Source organism: Synchiropus splendidus, chromosome 6, assembly GCF_027744825.2.
Source record: "Synchiropus splendidus isolate RoL2022-P1 chromosome 6, RoL_Sspl_1.0, whole genome shotgun sequence".
NCBI lineage: Eukaryota > Metazoa > Chordata > Actinopteri > Syngnathiformes > Callionymidae > Synchiropus > Synchiropus splendidus.
Genome location: NC_071339.1, coordinates 19,125,494 through 19,151,409, shown reverse-complemented (window position 1 = coordinate 19,151,409; position 25,916 = coordinate 19,125,494). Strand labels below are relative to the sequence as shown.

At 43.3% G+C, this 25,916-nt stretch overlaps 1 protein-coding gene across 1 annotated transcript in view; it reads left to right on the top strand.

Moving 5' to 3' along the window:
• The window catches only part of gli1 (GLI family zinc finger 1), a 42,102-nt gene extending 18,403 nt beyond the window's left edge, over positions 1–23,699 (top strand). The window contains exons 2-13 of the mRNA XM_053868845.1: positions 13,666–13,775; positions 15,909–16,111; positions 16,555–16,644; positions 16,713–16,911; positions 17,238–17,406; positions 17,557–17,661; positions 17,843–17,983; positions 18,067–18,216; positions 18,308–18,472; positions 18,550–18,792; positions 18,878–19,184; positions 19,316–23,699. Of these exons, the coding sequence (XP_053724820.1) occupies positions 13,705–13,775; positions 15,909–16,111; positions 16,555–16,644; positions 16,713–16,911; positions 17,238–17,406; positions 17,557–17,661; positions 17,843–17,983; positions 18,067–18,216; positions 18,308–18,472; positions 18,550–18,792; positions 18,878–19,184; positions 19,316–21,771 (4,299 nt within the window). The 5' untranslated portion in view covers positions 13,666–13,704 and the 3' untranslated portion in view covers positions 21,772–23,699. The remainder of the gene's footprint in view (positions 1–13,665; positions 13,776–15,908; positions 16,112–16,554; positions 16,645–16,712; positions 16,912–17,237; positions 17,407–17,556; positions 17,662–17,842; positions 17,984–18,066; positions 18,217–18,307; positions 18,473–18,549; positions 18,793–18,877; positions 19,185–19,315) is intronic.
• Positions 23,700–25,916: the final 2,217 nt, after the last annotated feature.

Below are 25,916 nucleotides of genomic sequence, written 5' to 3'. Positions count from 1 at the left end.
TTTTCTCCACCTCGCTGTCATTTCCTCTCTTCCGATCCCTCCTGATTCCCTTCGTACTCTCTTTGTCATGAATACCACACACAGATTTTGCATCGCGGTTTCTCTATGTTTCTGCAGCCACTCTTAGATTTTCTTCGCTAATATTCACTGGAGACCCTTGAGCCCGAGAAACCACGTGCAGTTCTACTTATTCTCAAATTTTAGTTCCTTAGTGTCCCAAAACATAACCTACAGAGAAAGCCATCACCGCATGTTACACTATGCCTGGCCTGTCAATTCACCTTGAAAAAAAGTTGATGGCGGGAGAGTCCGTCCACCAGGCAAAACCTTCTTCAGCACCTTCAGCGGTTGAGTTCTGTGGTGGCCATCCATGTTTGAAAATGATGCCTCTTACGCCTCTCTTTCACAATTTGCCCCCGATGAATCCTGGCATTGTCGTCTTGGAATAGAAGCCATTATGGAGGAAGAATAATCCACTGATGGAATAGTCATTCAATAAATTCGGTTGACCTCTTTCTATGGGCACGAAATGATTCTTAATGTACTTACTTGTGAAGTTAAATTCAGAGGGCGACTTTATTTTTAGCTCGGAAAGAGTCCAGCTTTACAGAGTGAATGTTGTAAAGAAGCTGGGTTAAACATTGACTAGCTACATGGACCAAGTTACCCTTGGCGTCATGTGTCATGTTCAGTTTCAATACCCAAACTTAAGATTCCAGTCAGTTATCTTTGAAGGAGGTTCTCATGTCTGATTCACCCCCTTTCACTTGCATCACTTGCTCATTCCTCCATGTGATGCTGTGTGCTCTTGAGCAATGGTGAGGAGAAGCTGTTGAAAAAAAACCCTACTTTGCTTACGGAACAAAGCGAGGATCAGTGATAACAAATGGTGAGGATTGCTCAAGAGGATTTTGTTCATAAGCTGAAGGGTGTGTGACTTCTACTGACCAGAGAACAAAACACTAATATATTGAGTCCCTCTCCGTTGCACTAACACAGACCTGATGGAAAACACATTTCCGACTGTATTGTCGCGTCTAGATATCACAAAAACCGCCCGTCTAGATTTGAATCGCAACACTGACTCTTGCCTGTCGGCTACAAACACTATTTCTGTTCTGTAATTCACAACTGTTATTACATTGGCTTTATTATTATTGTGGCCCTTAAACCTTCATCCAAACAATGTGAAAATATGAACTGTAGTTGGAGACTTGTGTGTCTGTAGCGAACCATTCACAGTCTGGATGTACATTGTTTACATATCCACGCTGGTGTGTGCGCGATCATGTCCCATCAATGGACGTTAAACAGTTTATCTGCGAATAAGTGGGCAGCATGCGAACTCTGCTGCAGTGCGCCTGTGTGTTTTTTCTCACAGAATGTTTATGAATGTTTATGCAACTATGCGTGCTTATGCTCCCCGCGCATCACTGAGTGCAGCACGGAGATAGGAACTGGAATTTCGGGCAGTGAAAGGAAACTCTTTCCTCACGCATGAGATGGAATCACTCATAAATACACAGGCTTTTCTTTGAGTGGCTTCATTCAGACTAGCAGTTTGAGGTCCAGTAACATTTCGGCTGACATAGTTAGTGCATTAAAACTGTCCTCGTGTTGTGCTCTCCCAGCGAAGCAACTGAAAGGACTTTCCCCAAATGTTCTACTCATGAGGATATAGGTTTTTCTATCGAGGGAAACACTTAAATATTTACGCTCACTTGTGGCTCAACGTTGTTCTGTTTGCGACTTTATTTAGCCTTGTGTGATTGTGTTTACACTACGACAAGGAGAGGTTTGCTATTTATTGTTGTCATTGTGTGGGTTTCCTCCAGGCGATCCCTCCATTAGTGGAGCTGGACTACATTTAAAAAAAAGTTAGGGCTCAACCCGGATCTTTGAAAGAGTAGGTGTGTTGGTCTTTTCGTGTAGACGTGTGTGTGTGTGTGTGTGTGTGTCTGTTAACCCTCCCCTCCTTCTAATTACACAACCTACTGATTAGCTGATCTGTTGCCTTTTGGTAATGCTAATGCCAGTTAATTACAGTCCTGGTGGGAACTCAGGACTCTCACACACACACTCACACACAGGCTCACAGACCAACAATCAGTCTGCTTTCGTGAATCTACAATTTGTCACCGAAAGCACACACAGACTTTTAAGTTGCACTAAAGAGTTGTCAGGTATTCCTCAGATGTGTGTGTCTGTGTGTGAGTGTGTGTGTTTCTGTCTTCTGTGGACGTAAGAGAAACTCCCCTTCAATCATGGAAAGTGTGTGCATATGTGTGTGTGTGTGTGTGTGGCTGCGTTCCTCCCTGAGTCACATTAAGCCCCAAACATCAGCTCTAGGATTCCTTCCAATTAAAAGCTGACGCAGGTCCACACGTTTTTTCCCCCTGCGAACATCTGGATATTAAAATAAATGGCTGCAATGTATTAGTTATGCACTCAGCAGCTCTGAGAGGACCACACACAAAAAAGATGACTTATTTCCTGCTGGTGAGTGTAATCACAATGGCTACTCTATATAGTGTTCTCTTGAGTCCAAGTGTAAGTTTGTTGAAAAAGTATCACCTGATTTCATGTCAATTCTCGTCAACTTGCGGCTATTTACTTAAGTGCTTTTTACAGTCATGGATGTTTCTGAAGTGCCGGTTGAACCCGGAACATGCTTGATATTGCGTCCATTGGGCCCTTATAAAAGCTTCATTTGTTGCAGTGCAATATGGGCTTGAACAATGAGGGTTGATAATAAACATCATGGGATTACGGAGTTTACTTTTTATTTTTTAATCTATTTACAGTCCTGGTGATGATGGCCAGAACCTTACCATGACTCTTGTAGACTTGACATTTGTCTGGATGACTTGCTAAAAGAGACACTCATGTAGAGTAAGCTGAAGCATTCGTTGTTTTTTTGGTTTTTTTTTTACAAATGCTTGACTCAAAAAGTCGATTGAGAGTTGACACATCTTTTGGGACACATGCTGTTGATTTTCACTCCCTCGCCAGCGCCACCACGCATCAAGGTGTCAGCTGACAGAGCCATCATATTAATATCTGAACTTCTCACATGTATATTTTACGAGCGACATCTGCTCTAACGGCAAGACGTCAGTTTGGACTGGAGCTTGAGACGACTTAATACTTACACATGCTCCAGAGCCCAGAATGGCTAAAGGTGACTGTTACCTGAAACCCGTGTAATGTGATGTCTGCCAACAGCGATGACGTGTTTATATTGGTGGAATAGGTTTTGAAATGGCTGAACAAGGGGGGAGATTAAGACTGGTGGATTCAGTTTTGTGAGGTGATAGAATACGTCTACAGCAAGATAAACAAAGTTTGCGTTGAAGGAGAAACGACAATAAGGAAAGGCACAAAAATAGGACTTAAAGTTGCGTAGGTTTAGTTCTAAATTCAAGGTTTTTTCTAATAAATATTGCTACTCTTTTCAACAAGCATAGCGAAAAATTGGTATCCAGGATTAATGCCAGCAAGTCACAACTCAAGACCGTTGAAGCTCAATTGAAGTAATAAACGGATATTATCAAATATGACATCCTGAGAATATAATATAATAAGTTTGGGGTTGTGTTTATTGGTGTTGGTGTCGACTGTTACAGTGACTGCGTTCTGATTCCAGCCTATTTTTTATTATGACAACGACTTCAAGTGAGTTTTTCAATGAACACATGAAACTCCGGGGCAATCTGAGAAACAAACAAAAGCTGATTATAGTGTTTTATTCCGGCATTTGCCTTCAATTTCTTAAACTCCCCTCTCATCTGTTGTCCCGCACCTCATACTGCGGTCTGTCCACCTCACCAAGCACAAACATCCATACAAACACATAAACACACACTCACGCTGTGTACTTTTTTTGTTTATGCCTGTCTTTCTTTTGGCTTTTTAGTTGTGTCTGTCGCGCTGTCTGCCACACACATGCGCTGCGTGTTCGCCCCCACGTCCCCTGGAGCTCTTCTGTCTCCCGTCTCCCTTCGGTCTCCTCACAAGTCCTCCACCTCCTCTCTCCTCCCGCGCTTCCAGCTGTGTTGCACAGCTCTGGAATATAAGTAGCTACAGGCCGGCTATAAATATCGTCTGCCCACCCAGGACTGCTAGGATTATTATTATTTTTCTTATAATCATTGCGGTGATTCTATAAACGCACAGATTAGCGTCTGGTTTTTGTTCTGGTGTTTCAGTGGTTTTTTTTTTCCTCCCTGAATGTCGTGTAACTGTTGAGCCGCTACGTAGCAGGATGCAGAGAACATATAGGGGAAGGAGAATATTTATGTGAATAAAACTGACAGGAAATCATGGAGCCACTTGAGACTTTACCGAAGATCTTTAAGTTTGTTTACGTGATGTTGAGACATTAAAACGTAACTTTTTGTGTTTGAATGCCTTGCCTTTGTGTGTATGATTTAAGAAAATCTCTTTCACTCAAGCTGCGTATGAAACTCAACTAGGAAAATGAAGTGAAACTATTGAACCTCCATCTATGAAGTAGCAGGGAATCGCTTTGATTCTGCTTCTTAAAGGTGCAGACTGGCATCATGTATTATTTATCAATATCTTCACTTTTCATTACACTTTAAAGAAAAGCAAATCTGAGGTAACTGTGCGCGCACCTCGTGTGTTTATAGAGACTTTAGCTACAAGCTCCCTGCTCTCCAGCTGGAGGCCAGCTGTGTGAATCAACCTCTCCTCATCTGTTTTATCAATCCACCCCCCCCTTCCTCCTCCTGTTTCCTTTCTCTCTAAAAGGAGTTCAAAGAAATATTTGTGGTTAGGTCATTACCTACCTGCGTGAAGCGCCGCCGCACAGCTCAGGTGAAACGGAGACAAGACAACGGTCCTGAATGGCAGAAGAGTTGGGTATTAAAAAAAGTCTGGAGGTAAAGGCCGCGGGGTTGAGGAGGAGCAGGGAACAGGAAACCACAGGTATGTGGCGGGTGGGTGGCCTGGAGAGGAGGACAGGGGGAAGAGTGGGATGGTGGAGGAGGGAAGGAGCAGCAACACATGGGGACACTGAAGAGGAAGTGTCAGATGTTTCGGTGACATCTCATTTCTCCCAATGTCACTGGGTGAAACTCCATCATGTTGGGTGTCTCAGCAGCTCGAGTGAAGGGAGGGTGTAAGCCAGCGGCACAGCTCCGGGATTGTCCCGACAAGAGTAAACATGGAGGTGAACCGCTCCTAATCCTAACACAAACATGATCGAGTAACCATCCGGCCGTAAAAACAAAGATGGCGGAAGGGTAGGTGTGGGTGTGGAGATGTGTATGACCGCTGAATTACACTGTAATTAATATGGAAAAGTTGGCAGTATTTGATGAAGTTGTGGTCAAAACTACTAGACTTGTAAAAGTGTTTTTTTGTTGAAGTTTATACCTTTTACATCCTTAGATGTCATTATTATTATCAATAATATATATATAAAGTACGTGATGAAAACACGACTTGACAGTTTGTTTAGGTTTATTTGAGTTTCACCCCCCAAGTCTGATGCTCCGCTTTCATCAAACAAACATGAGCATAATCATCACTGAAATCTTCAGAGGTGGCTTCTGTCTTCTGTGCTTAACTGTGCTCCAAGTGTTTGTGTCGGGATCCCGTCTCGTGTGTATGTCTATCATCAGTCACTCTGTGTGTGTAGCAACAAGGGATCAACATTTCATTCCTCTATTTCGACAAGGTGAGAACCCCTGCAGTAAGAAATCAGCACCACGGCTTCCGCAGTTTACAGAGCGGAGGCGAGGGTGATGTGGACGAGTGGGGTGGACGCCCGCTTTATGGGGTGGACCATATTAAACCGGTGAGCCTGTTTAGCCAGTGTCACTCCTTTCTCAGCTTCTCAGGGTTTTGACACATGACGTGTTTGACTTAAAATGATGACAGTTGCTTTTGTCACATTATGGCAGCTTTTTATTTGAAACCCAACTCTGGCTGCTGGACTGTAAACTTTTACTTTGAAGTGAGTGTTGTTATCTGGTCGCTTGACAGCTTGATAGATAGTAATGCCATTTGAAGACCTCACAAATCAAATCTGTACAGAAGTTGTGAATGATATCTTGATACAAGTGAAGTAAATCCCATGATGGTTACGTGAGATGTGTTTTGGATTTCTGTAACACTGCAGTGGGTTCACTTTCAAGTCTGTTCTGGAGTCCTGCCTCTGAGTCAAAGTTTGGAAGTCAAGGTTGTCCAAAGAGGAATGCTTGGGTTTTGCTTTGGGCTCTCAAACGTCCAGTACATTCCACTGTGAATTTGAACTATTTACAAACAGCAATAAGATTTTTGTCTGTTCAGTTCCAAGAAATGCCAATGACTCAAATAGCGTAAGGGTTATATAGTTATTTAACAGTGAACGGCACTGTAAATAAAAAACAAATACTGAAATTAAGGGCAAAAGGAATCATTAAGAACAGGGTATAATATGTGTCTGTGTAGCTTTCTGACCCAAGTTACTCCAAAGTATTTTGAACTATTTGCAAGTACACAACGGTATAGAGCTTGTACAAGTGTAGCTTGCCACCACGTTTCCATAGTTTTCCAGAGTGAAACTGTTACTGTTTTGATCTCACAAAGTGTACACTGCATTACACAGAGTATACTTTATTTCAGCCTGGGAAAACCAGGACCCAATGAGGGGCCACGGGTGTTCGGTTTCCTTGGACCGTGAAGCAACCGGTCAGCCATCATTAATCCACTGAGGATGGTGATGCAATGACGACATTGCACAATGGATGGTGCTTTGAACGAAGATGACTCATTTTTTATCTGAGCAAACACATATTTTCTGTATTTTTAAGTGAGTCTAGCGATATACCACCCATCCCGTTGAATAACGGAGAACACGCCTCTCCGGCGAGTCATGCCGCTGCACCCAATATTAGGGGCCTACATTTATTTTACTCTTATAATTTGGATTTGAAATATCACCAACTGCAATGACCTCCATCAGACAGCAGGTGGTAGTAGCATTACAGAACTCTAATAGCGCATATGACAAACTCTAACACAGTCCCTTACTTAACTGTGGTGGTAGAAAGTGGGTCACAGTCAACTTCTTCAGGAGTTGCTTTAGTTGTGGCAAAAATGTTTATTTTTATGATTTTATTTGATCACCTTAAATCTGTGCCTTTGTTGACACAATAGGAGCCCTTCTAATCTCGAGCGCTATCATTGCTTTGTGTTCATAAATCATCGTGCTGGCCTTCAAAAGGCAGTGAGAGCGGTTCAAATCTAACTCCAAGCCATCGTAGTTAAGTAGATATGACACTAATCTTCCCTGCAGCAGGTCAGTGAGTAGAGCTTATTGTACATTACAGTGATGTCTCCAGCCCAGTGGCCTTTCACTGGTCACACCATGGCCCCCATCACATTACGGCTGCTGTGAGGAATTCATGGAGCGAAGTAAAAAAAAAAAAAAAAAGAAGGAGAAGGGGGGTAAAAAACACAGGGTGCATGGGGAGCAGGGGAAGAGAGTGTGTTGGGTGGGGGTTACAAAAACAAAACCAGAATTTAAAAACAAAGTTTACCACTGAAGGAAAACAGCGTGGCTAGAAAAAGTCAGTGGGTGAGCAGAGAAAGAAACAGAAGAGAGAAAAAAGGAGAGCGAAGACGAGGCAGGATCTGGGATCTGGGATGTGGTTGGTTGTGGGCTCCGGCCCTGCCTTTGCCCCCGCACGCCCCGCCCGCTCCGTCTCCAGCTTTAACACAACAGAATCCTCCACAAGCCCAGCCACATCAGGAACGGCTGGCTACATTATAGCTGCCATTATCGTCTCTCAAGTCATAACAGCCAAGAGAACACCCACCTCGACTGCAGAAAGGGGGAGGGGCGAGGCCGCGGCACTGGGCTGAGAGAGAGAGAGAGAAGGAATGAGGGAGATATCCAGATAAGACCAAGGAGGAAAAGTAGCAACTAGGGAAAGGGTGGAGGGGAGAACAAAATACTTTCAGATGTTTACACTGCTCAACAAGATGCCGTTGTTTTATTTGGACTGTTGTTGACGCAATGGAAGAGCCTGCCTGCCGCACACACTCCTGATGAACTTTGTCGCGAGCAGGCCTTTTTGCAAACCCTGCATCTCATATTGCCGAAGACATATGTGAGTGTAGCTGGAACCCAATAAGAGGGGTCGGGTGAGGCCTTTGTCTGACATGACCAGTGACCTGTAGAAATGTCTGTCCTCTCTGGAGAATTCCTCGCAAGCGGGAGGAGGGAAGACGCTTTATGGGAATGTCACAAATATCCTAGACTAAACAAAGTGGCTCCTGAATGCACCACTGTCACCTGAGAGCTTCATTAAACTACGGAGGGAATAAAAACGAATAGATGCAAAATAAACTTCCTCCCCACTGAGGGCCAACTTCCTGTGTCAACAACTACCCAGCTGGTTTCTGGTTTGTGTTGTGTCTGTTCTGAGACGGAACAACTTTTCAAAAAGAAAAGAATAAATGTAAAACAACTAGAATAAAGACTGTAGCTACCAAAGCAAAGACAGTTGAATAAGAAAATGCCCAAATAAAGGACTCTATTTGGGGTCCATGTTGGCAACGTATTTGTGGTCATAATTGATATATTTTTTATGAATATAAATGAAACTATTGACCTGTCTTGAACTTGATTTTACTCTGTTATTAATAATCCAGTAGATAAAAAAAGTTCCACACCCACATATAGCAGGTTTTGTAGCCCAGTCTTGATTTACTTTTTGTCATCCTAAATGTGTTGAAGACATTTTAATTCAATCCCATGTTATTTCATTGAACATGTATTTCCACTTTTTTTTAACCATTATTTGTCTTTTCTGGTCTCTCAGTCCGTGGAAAGTGGTATGGTGAGAAGTTATGATGTGCTGGGCGCAGTTAGGTGTGAAGGTTATTGGTGAGCCTCATACCACTGCAGCGACCTGAACTGGTCACTTAAGCTGGACATCCTGTCCTCATCCTCGGCAGCTTCCCATCCTGCTGTCCGTCCATGTTTGGTTAGCTTCCTGATTTATGGCCTAGGTTTTTCTAAACGCTGCATCTCCTTCCTTCTCAAACCAGACGCACCACGAAATTATACCGTTGAGCAAACACTCGCAAATTATTGCCCCGAAATAGCACAACACCTGGATCAACACCTTTTGATCTGTGACGTTTTTGTTTCCATACCTGATAAACTTACATGAGCAGCCATTGTGTTCAATCACTCATTCTCTTGTTCCAGACTCCCTTTGCGGGAGGCAGCTTCTACTGGCGCTCATGGATCGGGATGTTCTCTTAAAGCAGCAGTAGCTCTTCACTGAGTCTCTGACAGTTGTACAAGCTCTAAAAACGGACGTCTTAATATAAGAACTACTGTATTTTTCCGACCTAGATTTTGTATTCATGGATCCTGACGTGACTTGAAACAAAACATTGCCAATCTAGAAGCAAAAAAAAACAGAAACAAAGGTAGGAACTTTTGACATTTACTGGACTGATTCTAGCTCTTACTGATGAGGCATAAATAGATACCACCTATCTGCAGGCACTCTCACCCTCAATGTGTTCCCTCAGGTATCTGGGCTACACGCTTTAGTTTCACGAACAGCAGTAGTGTTCCTGCTATTTTTGTTATTATGTTGGTTTCTCTATCTTTTTTCCCATCTGAAGACACAAGAAACCACCACACTCGAGTCAATTTTTGCGATGCATGTTGTGTTTTCCTTCTTGTGATGCTTTATCGGTACAACCTCAAACGCTGCAACCCGTCCTCATTCCCATGGCGTAATATATATTGACATTGGGAGGTGGACTTATGCGTCCTATGTTGACGCCAAAGGCAGCCTTTCGCGTTGCATGTTGACCCATAGCTGTTTCAATGGAGTAAAAACATTTTCTTCTCTGTGGAGCGTGTGGCACTGGAAAGAAATTGGGATGCTCTCTTCATTTACATCGGACGGTCTCTTGCTACATGTAGCCCCACATGCAGCTCTCTGAGACTGAAACGCATTGCTGTTTGAGGGGCTTAAAATATACACATTATTAGTATAGAATGAAAGGAGCCCCATTCCCATGGCTAACTCCAACCACTGTCTTTCCTATATGGGTTGCACTGCTCACAGCGACAGTATATGCAGCGCAAGGACACGTGCTTGAATTTAAAACCTAATGCGTCAACATGCAACGCTGAAGGCTGCCTTCGGCGTCAGCATTGGACGCTACAGTCCACTATCCTCACATCAATGTTTTACGAATATTTTACGTGTGTTGATCAGAAACAGAACCTAGAATATCGGGGCGCAGCATGGACATAACGTTTACTCCTTGATCATGTCTGTCAATGTGAAAAAGTGTTTAAGAACATTATCACTCGTACACAATTATGTACACCTGAGCAAAAGTCGCAGGACCAATGAATCTAAAAAAAATGGCGTTTTATAGTCAGGTAAATATGCTATTGTCAAACTTTAAACTGGTGTACCCGCGTGAGCAACTCATGTGTTACTCTGTTGGGGGGTTAGTTTACCCGAGTCAAGCCATTATGTTGCGTTATTTGCTTTCCAGTTCACCCCAGACTTGTACGTATGATTCGAAAGGGCAAGACATTGTAGGCAGCGCCATGTCTTCTGCAGGTTCTGCACTCTTCAAGAGGTCTTTGGAGGGATTGTTGCTACACTAGCAAGCAGCTGAGCAGCCTGATATTAAGAAGAAGAAAGCTTGACGGTGATGTTTAGTCAATTGGAAGATAGATCTGTGGTTCACGGATACCCCTCAGTACTTTAGTGAAGGGTAGTAAAAACCGGGCATTTCCTTTCTCTCACATTACTCTAGCTCACTCTGCAGTATATGGTGAGATGCCTAGCAGATTTGTGCGTTAAAACGCACCTGATAACAGCATTCTATGTGACTTTCTCTCCACTTTATTGACTGAGGTTTGCTCCAGTAAAGTCTCACACCAGCTTTTCTCGCCAAAGCTCTCCAGACTTGATGGCCACTTGATTATCATCATCGCTCGCGGCGAGACTGACAGGTGTGTGTGTGTACGCTAATACATGTGTGAGTGTGTATACCAGGCAGTTTGTGGTCCCCCCCCTCCTCCGCCTCCTCCTGGTATTTATTAGTTCTGGACAGCTGATGCGCACTGCGAGATCTCTATTTAGCACTTCCGGCTAATTATCAAACACACATCCAAAAAGCCGGCGCAGAATCGACACAATTAGCACCAGACCGCCCACGTCACTTAGCCGCTTGCTAACTTTGCGTACCAAATCCCTCTGTTGGCCTGAGGGATTAAAAAGGTCCCCGCTGGCCTTTTAACACTTGTGCAACCCTGAAAACAGTCCTGAGAAGCTGTTACGCCGCGAACACATAGCTTTCATCTCTGGCGGACAGCAGTTCCTCAGGTTCGCCTTCCAACACTTGTCGCTTAAACGGCAGCAACTTCATAGTGAGATGCGCCGTTCACAGCCCAAGTGACATATGCAGGTTATTGTGTTGTGCTGGAATTGCAACCAATACATTGATTTAATTATCTATCCTATCATAAAGTTATTAATGTATTACTAATTATTATTTTTTTCTCATACCACTTATATAATTGCATTTTATTTCATATTACACAGCACAACACAAAATATTTTGCAAACATTTTGAATCATGGTGAATTCTATAAAACATGCTAATTATTTTTACATCTTCGGTTGAATTTGTGTAAAATGTCTCAATTATATACAACACAGTACAAGTAAGTTAATTAAGTTTACACAAATTAGACATGAATCATTTAATGCAACCATACACCTAAATAATCGAATAACTGGAGTAGATGATCCTGTTGTGTAAATATGATGTCAAAACTAGGGCTGTTGTCACCAACAATAACCTCACCATCAGTGATGTAAAATGACTGCAGCAGCATTAACAGGCTTCATTATCATTATTTATCATAATAATAACACCAATGTTGATTATAATTGAAGTCTAAATAACAGCAAATTGTATGATTTTGTTTACATAAAAATATAGTTTTGTTGAGTATTCATAAAACTGGAAAATATTTGACAAATATATTTAGGAAATTTAATTTAAAAAAAAGCAACTTAAAATCATTATGTTTTATAAGTTGACCGTTTTATGAATTATGAATTAGGTCTATCTTAAGGTGAACTGCAGTGTTATGTGTTTCCCATAAAGGATCTTGATCAAGTCATGTGACATGTTGGTTCCTCTTGAATTGAATCCACTGAACTTAAGGATGAGTGTGACCGCCGCTGCCTTCAGTGGCAACTGTGATGAACCGCGCGTCCCAGTGCAGATGTCTGGGCCGGGACCATTAGTGTCAGCCCTGATGTGGTCGCACGTAATGAGCAGGTGCTTGCTCCCGAGCTCCTTCAGCTAGAATTACCTTAAACATACACTCTCGCTGAAAGACGACGACTCAATATGTGTCTGACACAAAGGGCCGCTCTGTTCACTGTTTGTGTTGCTGGGAATCCTTGAATGTGTCTCGATTCTCTTTGTCGTCTCTTGTTTGAATGCCACATTTCCAGGATGGGAAAGTGTGGCAGGTTTTTGTCGTCTTTCGCCGGTGTTTGTTTTTGTAAGTTGTGTTAAAAGAGGAGGGAGATTACAGAGTGCGGTGCGTCACAATCCTTACACCTGACTTCAGACACTAGTCATGTACCTGTCTTCATACAGCCACATCAACATCAACTATTCATAAGTGTAAAACAGGGTTCGTGACTAAGAATGAGCAGCTTACTTTAAGATCTCATCTAAAGTACATTATTACTACTTTCCTAAGGCATTAATAAGGTTTTATAGAAGATGTTATTATTGTTTATAATCATGTATGGTAACTTCTGACAAGGTTTGTGAAATATCAAGTTGTGGCTTTAACTTTATCCAGCTATAAAGACTCAAGAGCCCTTAACCCATAACACTAAGCCTTGGCCTAACCCCATAGTAAAATACAAAAAACTGCTTCAAATTCAGCGCCTTATGTTACTTAATGTACCCTGTTATTAGTGGTCATATGTGAAAATTCACAATTTCTTATGAATATACTAATAAAAAAATACATACCAAATAAACATATAAACTTGGGTAGTCAGTGATATAATCTGCATATTGGCATACAAATTGCAATAAAAAGGGACGAATTAGGTTTATAAGTCTTCAAAAAATATATATTAGAATTTTGTTACACATTAAATCATCATACTATTTTTTCTTAAACCTTAAAGAATACATTTATTTTGCATTAATTGCGAGCAAATATCACAATATAACATAAAAAAAAATCTGTTTAATCCAATTCTTGTTTTTTCCCCATAAAAAAACATTTTTTCAGCTGCACTTTGAATATTATTCATTTAAATTGACAAACTATCAGCTCTAGTTTATTTATATTGCCAATGTTACGGTCTGTGAAGTTCACTCCAATTTAAACTGCATCTTGCTGACTAGCATCATTGAAATAATGATAATAATGTCTGTGGCTTGTTCAACATTGCCGCAGCCATGTTAAAGGATCCAAATGAATCTGGACGCTCTTTGTTCTCATGGACTTTGGTATTATTTATCACTATTCTTGTTGTCTTCTTCGTGTCGCGCTCTTTCTTCTGCATACTGAAGTCTGTGTTCTTGACCGAGTGTGTCTGCCTGTGTGTGTGGCAGGTCCAGGGTGTAAGGGGAGCAGTGGGTGTCGGAGCTCCAATGCCAGTGGACATGCAGCCACACCAGGGGCTGTATCACTACGAGACGTCCCCCAACCAGCCGCCCAGAGGGTAAGACACCCGTGAACACGCTAGGGCCTCTTAAATCGACCATTTTTGATTCAGTAAAAAGGCGCCACAGTGGAAAGAAAGGGCTAAACACAGCATTGTCACCGAAATACCTGTCACGTTTGGGATCCATTGCAGCTATTAATGTGTCGCTGGGCACATTTTCTAACTATAGACTGAGCCATTCGCATACTTTCACCTGTTCTCCGTGTTTATTAGCAACTGTTGGATTCATAACAACAAACAATATTAGGTTTGGGCTAGTTATGCGTTCCCAACAGTCCTTCATCAGATGCTAATACGTTGGTGGCGACATGGGGATTATTTTATTTGGATTATGGCTTTTAATGCATTTGTATAATAACCCTAAAAGTCACGTAAAAATGCAAGAAGAACTTAAAATTCAAGGATATTTGAACAGAAATTTCATTGAAAACCGTAGCCGATTTAGAGGCTAAATTTGATGATGAATTTTTGAAATTACAACTTGTGAATATAATAGTCTAAAATGGTTTGCTTTTGGTTTTAAAGAATGACCAGACACCGTTCAGTGGAGATATGTGTGTGTAAAAGTCAAATTAATTTAGTTTTTGGCTCTGAATGATGTGTACTGACATAGATAATTGATTCACTGAGAAAAATACTGGAAGACATGAAATAAAATATTAAAGTAAAGTAGTAAAATGCTATTGAAATGGGCTAAATTAAATTAAGTATTTAACGCCACAATTAAGTCATCAAAATACATCAAAACCTTTCTTTTGCGGTTTCTTGCAAAGTTTTTCTTATGATTTTGTTTATTTATGCTAGAAGCAGTTACTGAAAACATATGTAATGATAAAAAATGCATATATAATTAAAATATTTTATAAAATAAAAAAAAACGTTTATTTAAAACGTCTGAAACAATTAGATTTCTATTTCTTCAATAAACTGTAAATCATAAGAAGAAACAAACATACTTTTTGTGTACTGTTGTCTAACAATATAAATACACTAAAATAGGTGTTTTCTGTATTTTAAGTCAAGAAACAGTCGTAATGCAAGATTAACTTTGAAGAAAATACCAGAAGTTAAAGGTTTGATTTTTCTCTCTTTAATCTCTCTCTCGCTTCTGGTATTTGACATTGACAAGAAAAACAAAACCATCGTAGAAGAAGACGAGTGACGATAATCTGACCCGGCAGGAAACTATGCGGCGGAAACCTGGCGGTGTCAGCGAACCTGCACCTTTCATATTGTTGTCCTGCTTGTTTTTGTGCGTCCATTGTTTCAAAAAAGTAAGGTGATCCCTCCGGAGGGTCCAAAAAAATCCCCACTTTTAATCAGAGCATCGGCGCTGAAGGCCCTTTTCTTGCGATTGTTGTGGACATGGTTGAAGCCGGACGGCCTCAGTCGTGGGCCAGCTCTCCCCCTCGGCCTCCCTCCCTCCCTCTCTCTCTCATGCCACCCAGGTTGCGGGTGGACTCGGCCTCTCTCTGACAGCTGCTAATTACAGGCTGACCAGGCCGAGCTGCTCTCTGCATGACTGCCCCGCTCAAGTTACCCAGAGAGAAGGCCCAGCCCTGCAGAAGGCAGGATGAGGGGGAAAGACAGCAGCACAGAGGGAGGACGGACACAGAGGCAGAAGGGTGATGAAGAGTATTTCAGAATAAATGGATCGCATCTCAAGGGGAGGGGAGGGGGGCAACTGTGGATTAGAGAGCACAGATTAAGATCCAGTTGGGAGTTGAAAGAATTAAAGATCTGAAAGGATGAAAGGGGAGATACATGAAATGGAGGAAGCATCTGGGCAAAGCAATGGAAAGAGGGAATGATGTGACAAAAGGGAAGGAATAAGGAATATGATGGAATAGTAGGCAACCCTGGAAGTCGCCACTGACGCTCAGGATGGATGAAGTGCAGAGCAGTAGGGCAAGGTGGTGAGCGTGCGCCATCTAGCGGTGAGAGCGAATCACTGCCGCTCGTCTTTCATGAAGTTCAGAAAAAGAAGCAAGTATGCACATATGAGTCAAATGAAGTACGCCTCACTTATGTTAACGATAATATTATTAATTCATTATGATTACATTTACTGTTTGAAAAGTGCAGAGCAGATGAGTCATTTTCAAGGTTCTGCCGTGTCTCCATCACCAGGTTGGACCAGTACAGCGATGTGTCGTCGCTGCGTGGCCCTCACCTCGCCGGGCCGCCGCAGGACTGCAGGCCCATGTACAACCCCAGTATGACGCATGGATCCGGCTCAGGGATGGGCCCTGGCATGGATCCGTACATGAGGCCGCCTCAGAACCCACAGCAGCTCAACATGATGGGCCACCGCAGGATGCCCCCGACTGAGGGTGAGTTAGAGCCCCTTGCTGAATGCGTAGAACTCAACGCAGGTATTTCCTGGATTGACGCTTTATAAAGTCAGTGGTTACTGGTTGTAATCTGCATTAGTTGCAAGCAGGGCTGTGTCCCAATACAGGAGCGACGAAACAATACATTGCGAGTATGTTGACTAGAGCCAGTATTTTTATATTACGTAGAAAAACTACAATAATATGTGCATAAAAACTGGCGTTCTTTTACAAACTAATCCAGTTAGAGCTTCAGATCGCAAGCTCTCATTGTTGAAGGGGGAAGTCGACTTATAGTTGCCTAAATACAACTTAAAAGAATTCACGAAATATTGATGTAGAACACTTAAAGTATCGATGCAGTATTCCGACATTTTCTAACAACCTTAGTTGCATGTGTTTTAATCGTATTTCATATAAAAATGATTGGCCTGCTTCTCCAGGAAACAACATTCCCTACTGCAACCAGAACAACATGATGTCCTCCCATCACAACTTCTGTCAGCTTCCCGGACCTGATCAGATGGGAGATGGTAAAGAAAATCATCGAATCTAATTCTGTGAAGGACCTTTGAAGTTCATGCACCTTGTTGCCCCTCAGGCTCCAGATTCTCCACTCCTCGCTCTGTGCTGAAGCTGAGCAAAAAGCGAGCTCTGTCAATCTCCCCTCTGTCGGATGCAAGCATTGACCTGCAGACCGTCATCCGGACCTCACCCAACTCTCTCGTGGCCTTTGTTAACTCCCGCTGCAACCCGAACGGCGCCAGCTCGTACGGGCATCTTTCTGTCAGCGCGATGAGGTAGGACAGTCACACACGACGGGTGTCATGTCAGGTTGCCTGCTGCTGCAGGTTTGGCATGGCAGATCAACTAGTAGTAGCTGATACACTAAAGAGCTCTGTCAATCGTTTTCCTTGCATCAGATGCCCAATGTTTTTCTCATGTTTATAAGTGTAGCAAATGAAGAGTGAAAACAGGTCATTGTTTATTCCATATTCGGGCTTACATGTGGTTGATGTAGCAGTCAAGCAATCTCTGTTTTTGCGGCGTGGTAATACATATTATTGACTTATATTATTATGAAGAGAGACCTGCATTTGCATTCATTTGTTGTTGCCCCCTACAGTCCATCGCTTGGGTATTCCAACAACATCAACTGCCAGTCTCGGGGACAGGGCTCCGTGTATGGAGGTGGTGGAGGCACGCCAATGGGGGGACACACACCGGTGCCCTGCCAAGCTTCCCGTTTACCTCCGCACAATCCTCGCCTACTTGCTCCACCCAAACATGGACACGTAAGACCTCACTTTATTTGGACACTTTTACTGGTGATCAGTGCGGCGTCTGCTCCTGACAGCTGACGGCGGATGAGAGATGGGAGCTGCTCCACTTCATGACAGAGAGTGAGTCAGTCCCGGTATTCAGATCTGTATTTTCTTTTTCAGCTTAAGACTGAGCCTGGTCTTGGTTTGATGGACGGGATAAATGTAAAAAATCTGGAGGAGAGGTCAGAGGGGGACGTGGCCAGCCCGTCGTCGACTGGTACTCAGGTACTTTCACAGCACCTTTACAGAAACAACATCCGCAGGGAAACAGTGATAGTTTCATGTTACCTCCAGGTTATTTATGGTTATTACTGTTCATTATTTCGTTGAACTTCAGTTTGTATACGGTGCGCATTTTGAAAGCAAAATAAATGTCCATTCTGAATGAGGCATGTGTTTTCAACAGGATCCCCTGCTCGGTCTGCTGGACGGTCGCGACGACTTGGACAAGGACGATGGGAAGCCTGAACCGGAGGCCGTTTATGAAACTAACTGTCGCTGGGAAAGCTGCAACAAGGAGTTCGACACGCAGGATCAACTTGTTCATGTGAGGAATGAACACAAATTGTGCACCAAATCAAATCCGGAGAAGCATTTTTTTAAAAATTGTTTGTTTGTTTCTTGCTGCAGCACATCAACAATGAGCACATCCACGGAGAGAAGAAGGAGTTTGTGTGTCACTGGCAGGAGTGCTCACGAGAACAACGGCCCTTCAAAGCCCAGTACATGTTGGTCGTTCACATGCGGAGACACACAGGAGAGAAGCCACACAAGTGCACTGTGAGACCCGATGCCCACTTCACTTCGCTACCACCTCATAGTGCTTTTATTAGAGTCACTTCTCAAATTAACTGGTGTATTTCTATTTTAGTTTGAGGGCTGCAATAAAGCCTACTCCCGTCTGGAGAATTTAAAGACCCACCTGCGCTCTCACACTGGAGAGAAGCCTTATGTTTGCGAGCATGAGGGATGCAACAAGGCCTTCTCCAACGCTTCTGACCGGGCCAAACATCAGAACCGGACCCACTCCAATGAGGTAAGATCAATGCAGTTCATAGCTGCTAGTTTCAGTTCATACATTTTGGTTTGGCTGATGCATTGTCTTGCATGCAGAAACCATACGTTTGCAAGATTCCCGGTTGCACCAAGAGGTACACAGACCCCAGCTCTTTACGCAAACATGTGAAGACGGTGCATGGCCCAGAAGCCCACATCACAAAGAAGCATCGGGGGGACACTGGTCCTCGACCGCCGGGATCAGCTCTGACTCCCAATGGCACCAATTCCGAACTGCTGCTGGAGAAAGAGGAGACCCGTAGAGAGGACTGCAAGCTGTTGGCACCTGACACCGCTCTGGTGAGAGATGCATTTTAAACACTGCTTCCACCAATGTAAACTGTGACTCAGCTCCTGAATGACCACCTGATGTCGTCATGTCCAGAAGTCACAGCCCAGCCCTGGCGGTCAGTCTTCATGCAGTAGCGAACGTTCACCACTGGGGAGCACCAACAACAACGACAGTGGGGTGGAGATGAACCTCAACGCAGGAGGCAGTTTGGAGGATCTCACAGCTCTGGAGGACGGCTCTGCTGCTGCAGTTGGGGGAGGGGGAGGCGATCCTGGCACTGTCGGGATGTCAGCCCAGGCTCTGAAGAGATTGGAGAACCTCAAGATTGACAAGCTTAAGCAAATACGTCGGCCTACTCCGCCCTCACGGTGCCTGAACACCAAGCTACCTGCGCTTCCTTGTAAGTTTCATGATCGAAAACCCTGCTTATCAATCATATTTCTTTTCTAAAATGTCTCAATCTTGTGCCTTTTCTTGTTAATGTGTGTTGATAGTGTTCCCAAAATTTAATAAATGTGTCTATATCCTTAGGTTCCGGGGACAACATGGGAATGTGTGCACCCTCTCCACTCATCTCAAACCGTCGTGTAATGGAGCTCTCCAGTCATGATTTAGGAGGTGGGACCTCAGTTGGCTGCAATGCCAATGACAGGCGAGGAAGTGGAACCAGCAGCTTGAGCTCTGCCTATACCGTGAGCCGTCGCTCCTCCATGGTGTCTCCGTATCTCTCCAGCCGACGCTCGAGTGAGGTGTCCCAAATGGGGGGTGTCGGCGCCGGGGCTGGGTGTCATCTCCTTGGGCCGGATCAGAGTGGAGGAGATTCGCTGTCTCCAGAGACCAATCGCCGGGGCGCACCCTGTCCAGCAGCGGGAGGATTACCAGGTCTGCCAAATCTAACACCTGCTCAGCAATACAGCCTCAAGGCCAAGTATGCTGCCGCCACAGGCGGCCCACCACCGACACCTCTACCCAACATGGAGCAACCAGTCACCCCAGGGAGAAGAGGGGCTTTAGGCGACTTTCACGGGCAGCCTTTGCCTCCTTTCCTTCAACAAGGCGGTCCTCGTCGACACAGTGCCAACACCGAGTATGGTACAGGAGTCATCTATCCACACCAAGCAGCAGGCAACAGCAGCAGACGAGCCAGCGATCCGGTGAGATCGGTAGCTGATCCGCAAGCTCCCCCCAAACGCTTCAGCAGCCTTAATAATGTGTCCATGATGGGACGCAGGAATGCACTGCAGCACCGTGGTTCCGAAACCAGCCTCTCCCGTCACTTGTACTCCCCCCGACCACCGAGCATTACGGAGAACGTTATGATGGAGAGCATGGGCATGGAGTCTCACCTCGGACCTGCAGAGGCCAGAGACAGGTCTTTGATGATGCCCCCTAGTGACAGGAACTTCATGGGATACCAGCAGCAGAATCATGCTGGTGGGAGCGCTGCACCGCTTTCTAACCAGTTGTCGCCAAGCCATGACTCTTTGGCTTGTCCAGACCAAGGGTTCATGCAAGGACATTATCAGGGAGGGGATGTTTCCTCCCGACCGGGCGGCATCAGTCACGCGGAGGGCGTGTCCAATACACTTCTCCAACAGGCGGAGTATGGTATGAGCACCTGCCAACTCAGTCCCTCAGCTCCTCATTATCCAGCCTTGGGGCAGGGTGGTTCTGGTGGGCCAGTTGCTGGGCAATGGAGTGACGCACACAGCCATGCTCTTCAGAACCAGCGAGGGATGTCCTACTCAGATGTGCCTTCACAGCAAACACAGGCCCACTTTAACAATCTCTATAAAAACATGGATGGAACCCACAAGCTCAACATCAAGCCCGAGCAGCAGTTCCATCCTGGTATGGGGGGTAGAGACGCCTGTCAGAGTGCCAAGCTTCAACAGCAGCGGATGCTCCAGCAGCAGACTCAAGGATACCCCCAGCAGACGGGGCACCCGATGATGAGCAATTCTGGTGTTCCCAGTTGCGACTTTCAAGGACAGAATCCAAACTCATTTTCAGGCGGCGGGGGCTTGAGTTTAGGCTGTGCTGGAAATGCTCTTTCCGAAGGCCAGCGGTCAGAAACCCCCATGATGCAGGTGAAGGAGATGATGGTGAGGAACTATGTGCAGTCTCAGCAGGCACTCATGTGGGAGCAGCAGCAGGAGCAGCCGGGCGGGATCAAACCTCCACCCCTGTCGGATAGCATGGACATGACCGGGCAAACGTCCATGATGCAACACAGTCCACAGCACCATAACCAGAATCTCTACCCTGGCCAGCAGTATCCTTCATACCCCAATCAGAACATGCTCATAAGCCCTCAGGCGCCCAGCTCTGTGACACCAAAAGAACAAGGAGCAAGTCTCCAAGGGTCGTGCTACAATCAGGAAATGGTGGTTCCAAGACCTCCTCAAGGGCGGAAACCGCTCAGTCGGCAGAACAGCCTGTCACAAGTGGGCGGTAGCTTTTTAGGCAGTCCGCCGCAGCTCAGTCCCGTCCACTCCACTGCCAGCCCCAGAAGAGGAGTCCGACTGCCTCCAGTGCAGCACCCGCAGCAACCGCAGCAGGACATGTTTTCACCCACCAATAACAACAGCCTGTACTATTCAGGTCAAATCAACATCGACAAACACATGGACCCTCAAAGCTGCCTAAACCAGCCACACGGCCTGGGGTCAAACATGGATCCAGTCAGTGGCACGAAAGCGCCTTATTCCGAGTCGGGGCCCATTTCCAATGCCTTAGAAAACTTGGACTTGGACAACGCTCGCATAGACTTTACCTCCATCATCGACGACACCGAGCCGCCTTCGTTCAGCCCGATTAATCCTCTGGAGGGTCAGCCAGGTACTTCGTCCTCACGACTGACCACACCCCAGACTTCTGTCACCCTGGCCGCCGGCTCCAGTCTGTCCAACATGGCTGTGGGTGACATGACATCCATGTTGACTTCACTGGCTGGAGAGAACAAATACTTAAATACACTGTCATAGAAAAATAGAGGGGTTTTTTTGTTGGTCAAAAGTTTGAGGTCATGTTTGAACTGGGATACTTTAATGGTGGAAACACTTCCTTATAAAGGCTCCTTTTATAATTGTTCATAAATGGGTTATCCTATTAAGAAACACATTCAGTATTCGTAAATGATTTCTCAGCATCATTGAGGGTCCTCTCTTGAGCCCACAGTCACTTCACGTTTTATCATTTCATTCGTTGTGAGTTAAACAGTTTTTTTTTTTTGGGGGGGGGTACTGAAAAAACTATCAATGAAATGTTATATGGATCAATATCGCAACACAGTTTGCCACAGAAGGTGTTTAGATTCATATTCTTCCCAGCTTGCTAAAAATCATTGCCAAAAATAATTGAGCAGGTTATTTAAGTTTCCCTTTGTTGCCTCAAGATCATCTCAAACATTTTTAAGTTCAGAATTCTTGATCACTCATCTTTGATAGGCCTTTGCCAAATTTTTACCATTTCATAAACATTTAAAAAATGGTCCTTTATTTCTCACAACAGGTATGTTTTTAACTCAAGAGAGTAAAAAAAATCGGCAGCAAGCATGAATATCTGGCTCGAAGGCCAAGAGAAACTCAAACCAAAGGTGCCTATAGTGACCCTCCTGTGACGTGTCACCTCTGTTTTAACTTGGTCTTTTCTGTGCCTTACTGTCACAGGCAGATAAGGAATTTCCAAACGGGCATTCCAGTGGCAAGCGTCTGCTGAGAATAGAAGGATCTGTGTAAATAGATGTTTTTATATACATTTATATATATGTTTGTACATGACAATGAGACAGCGATGGAATCTGTCTTGTTCTAGATCACCTGACGGGGCTTGAGAAGAGGCGATGTACGCGTTAATATACTTTGAGTTCAACACCGTGGCATATCAGTATTATAGACATCACGCAATAAACGTGCACGTATAACCTACACACAAACCCTCAGGACTTGTTCGTGTGTGACACTTTGATGATTGCCTTTCCTGACAGAGAGTTTGCACTCCTTGTGTTTACTGTACATTTTCTGAAAGCAGCTGTTGGTTTTAACTGTACATAAGTCTGTGCCTTTCTCTTTGCAAGGTACAAGTATGGCAGACAAACCTTTTTCTTTGCAGCTATTCCTTCCACTTGGAGCCTTAATAATGAAAGTTTAGCTCAGATGTTCAACTCTACATGGCATAGGTCAATAAAACTGCCATGTGTCTTCTGATAATTATCTTCGCTCGAGAATAAGGTACAGCTTAGCGCCGCCGTGAATCCTCACTAATCCCAAAGATGTAAGCAAATCAGGAGCTGGGGAGAAAGAGCCGCTGTAAAATACTTGTTTTATGGCTGCGCTGAGGTACGTTTGTGCCGCTGAGGAGTTGTGTTGTGCACAAGCAGACAGCGTGTTGTTGTGGTTTCACATGAAACATGGTTCAGTGTGAGGAAGGCGGCGTCTCTCGCTTGAGTCGTATATTTCAACAAGTTGTTTTAGCTAATGAGAACCGGTCGGTGCTGCGTTGAAAAGTATGACGAAATATTCATACAACAATGGTTCGCCTGAATTCTAATCCAGCCCCTTTGAACACAAACAACCTACCAAAGACACTGACTGAGAAGCACAAAGTATTCTAACACACTAACGGGCAATAAAAAAGACATGGACATAGTGCGGAGCTATAGAATGTATAAGACGTTTTGTACAAAATGGTCCTTTTATATCAACGAACTTCATGAAGTTCTTTGTGTTTGTGTGTGTGTGCGTGTGTTTGTTTTGTAACTCTTCATTCTGACCTTTTTGCTGGCAAAAGAACATCACCTTTAGCAATAAATCTGTAAAAGTAGCATTAACTACAATAGACAAAAAAAGTGTTATATTTTGTGTACAATTTTCTACATTTTTATACAAATGTGCTATATTTTACATGTTCATGAATAAACCTGTTTAGTTTGGAAACTATCACGAGTCTCTGATATTTTTGTGTTGTGCTTTGGTCGTCTTAAATTTCTTCCTCACTATTTTGAGAATATCTTCAATGTGAATTGCTATGTCTTCTAGGTAGATAGCTCCATACATTTACTTTACGAATCCCAAATGGGGAATTTACTTTGTAATAACTGTACAAACTGAGACCAGTCAGAGCAGAAGACATTAATAATTCTTCATTTAATATTTTAATTCATGTTATCTTTAAGATGTTTTTTTCTTGCAGTTATTCTGTAATTTTTCTATTATTTTAGGGGTTAAACAGGTGTAAAAATCTATTTCAATTTCTTTTGTAACATTCTCTGATTTTCTTGCTAGGGGTACATTTTAACAATGTATTTTTATTTTTTATATATTTTACAGTTTGGCTTCACATCAGTTTTGCTTTTTTGTTGTAATATTTCTTGATGTTGATAATGTTTCATTCTTTCGAAAAGGTTTTCCCTAAAGAGTTAGGAAACAAGCACAAAAAATTAAATCAAATTGCCTTTTATTTTATTTCGTTGTGGCGTCATATTAACTATTGTACTTCCAAAATATAATATTTGAACTTTCCTTGTTATAGTTACAGATTGTTTTTCCCATAAATATAGCAGCATTTTCAACATAAAGTTGATTTTTTTTTTTTTTTGCAGTTTTAGCCTGATGTTTATCCCTCTCATTCATGTATTTATATAGTTATGTGCTTTCTATTTAAATGTGTGCACTTGTTTGTGTCTTCACAAAAATGCTAAATTCTATGTAGTATTTATTTATTTTCAAAATAATAGGTTGAGTGGTGACACTGTACAGAAAAAAAACTTTCTACATTTCTGATCCATTTTACTGCAAAGACACCAAAGAAATTAGCTTCTTTTTTGGGGGGGGTTAAAATAAAATAATAATTTGATGAAGAATAGTTTGAATCTGGGCTCTAATGCACCAAGCCTCATCCTCCAACAGAGAGCAGTGCAGCTTGAGAACACACTGGGGCTGTTGGCCTGTACTTTTCCTACTTAACTTTCCTGAAATGAGAGCACTTCCAGTCCTGCATGGTGCACATAACATGTCACCCCTTTAAAGAAGTTAATATATCCTGCCGCACTCTGCTCCCTCCCCCTAATTTGTGACACTCCAAATGAACCAGCCCACCAGCATCCAAATGTAACTTGTTTGATCCTGTTCCCACAAGCAGATTAAAAAGCTCTGCGCTATGAATATGATGAAACTGCATCCGTCACAAACGTATTAAGGAGCTGCTCCAGTGGAGAAGTTAATGAATGCTAAATATGGCGTCTCCGCGGTGACATCAGAACCTGGACGGCCTCTCTGTGGTCAGGACTGGCACCGCTGCCGGTGAATGCTTTGAGAGGGAAAAGTGCATAACTCCTGCTTGTAAAATATTATCAACATGACATCCAAGCGTTTAAAAAGAGAAGTGAGGCTGAACGTTTGTGAATGGAAAGTGCAAGAGCTGTTGGTTGTGTCCAGCCTGGCTGGTGACCCCTTCATGTGATGTCATGTTTATTCGTGAAGCCACAACAGGATACGGCGGCGTGGACCAGAGTTGGGACTTAAGGCTCCTTCCCACAGTGTTATGTGAAGTTTGGGATATTTATAGTGGTTACATATTTAACTTTTTACTACGAAAAACACATTGGTCACGTTGAATGATTCTGCAGCTGTGGAGAATCGATGGTCACAGTCTATGACGGGAAATATCAATTATTACAGGCAGTTTGTTTAAACTCCCTCAAATATTTCATATGTTGTGGAGAGATTGGAATTAAACGTGTGGAGGTCACTTTTCGCTGGGGCTGTTGAGAGCCTAACTAGTGACTTTTATGGAAAAGACATTAAAATATTATTGTTCATGTCATTTCTTTCATAATGGAAAATCAATATCTTCAAGAACTGGTTCGAACATGTGCAAATCTTATGATGACATTTGATTTGAACAACCATGAGACATATTATGTGGAAGTTAAATGTTATGTGGTGAAAAACAGTCTTATGTGTTTTATTATTTGATCAATGTAATAGATCACATTTTTGAAACTTTCTTTTTAAAGTAAAAGAAAGAATGGTTACTTTAAAAAAAGTTACAAAAGTACACATTTCAGAAACTCAAAAAAAAAGCTACATTTGTCTGAACCTGAAGTAACACATTTTAATTTTTTCTTAGT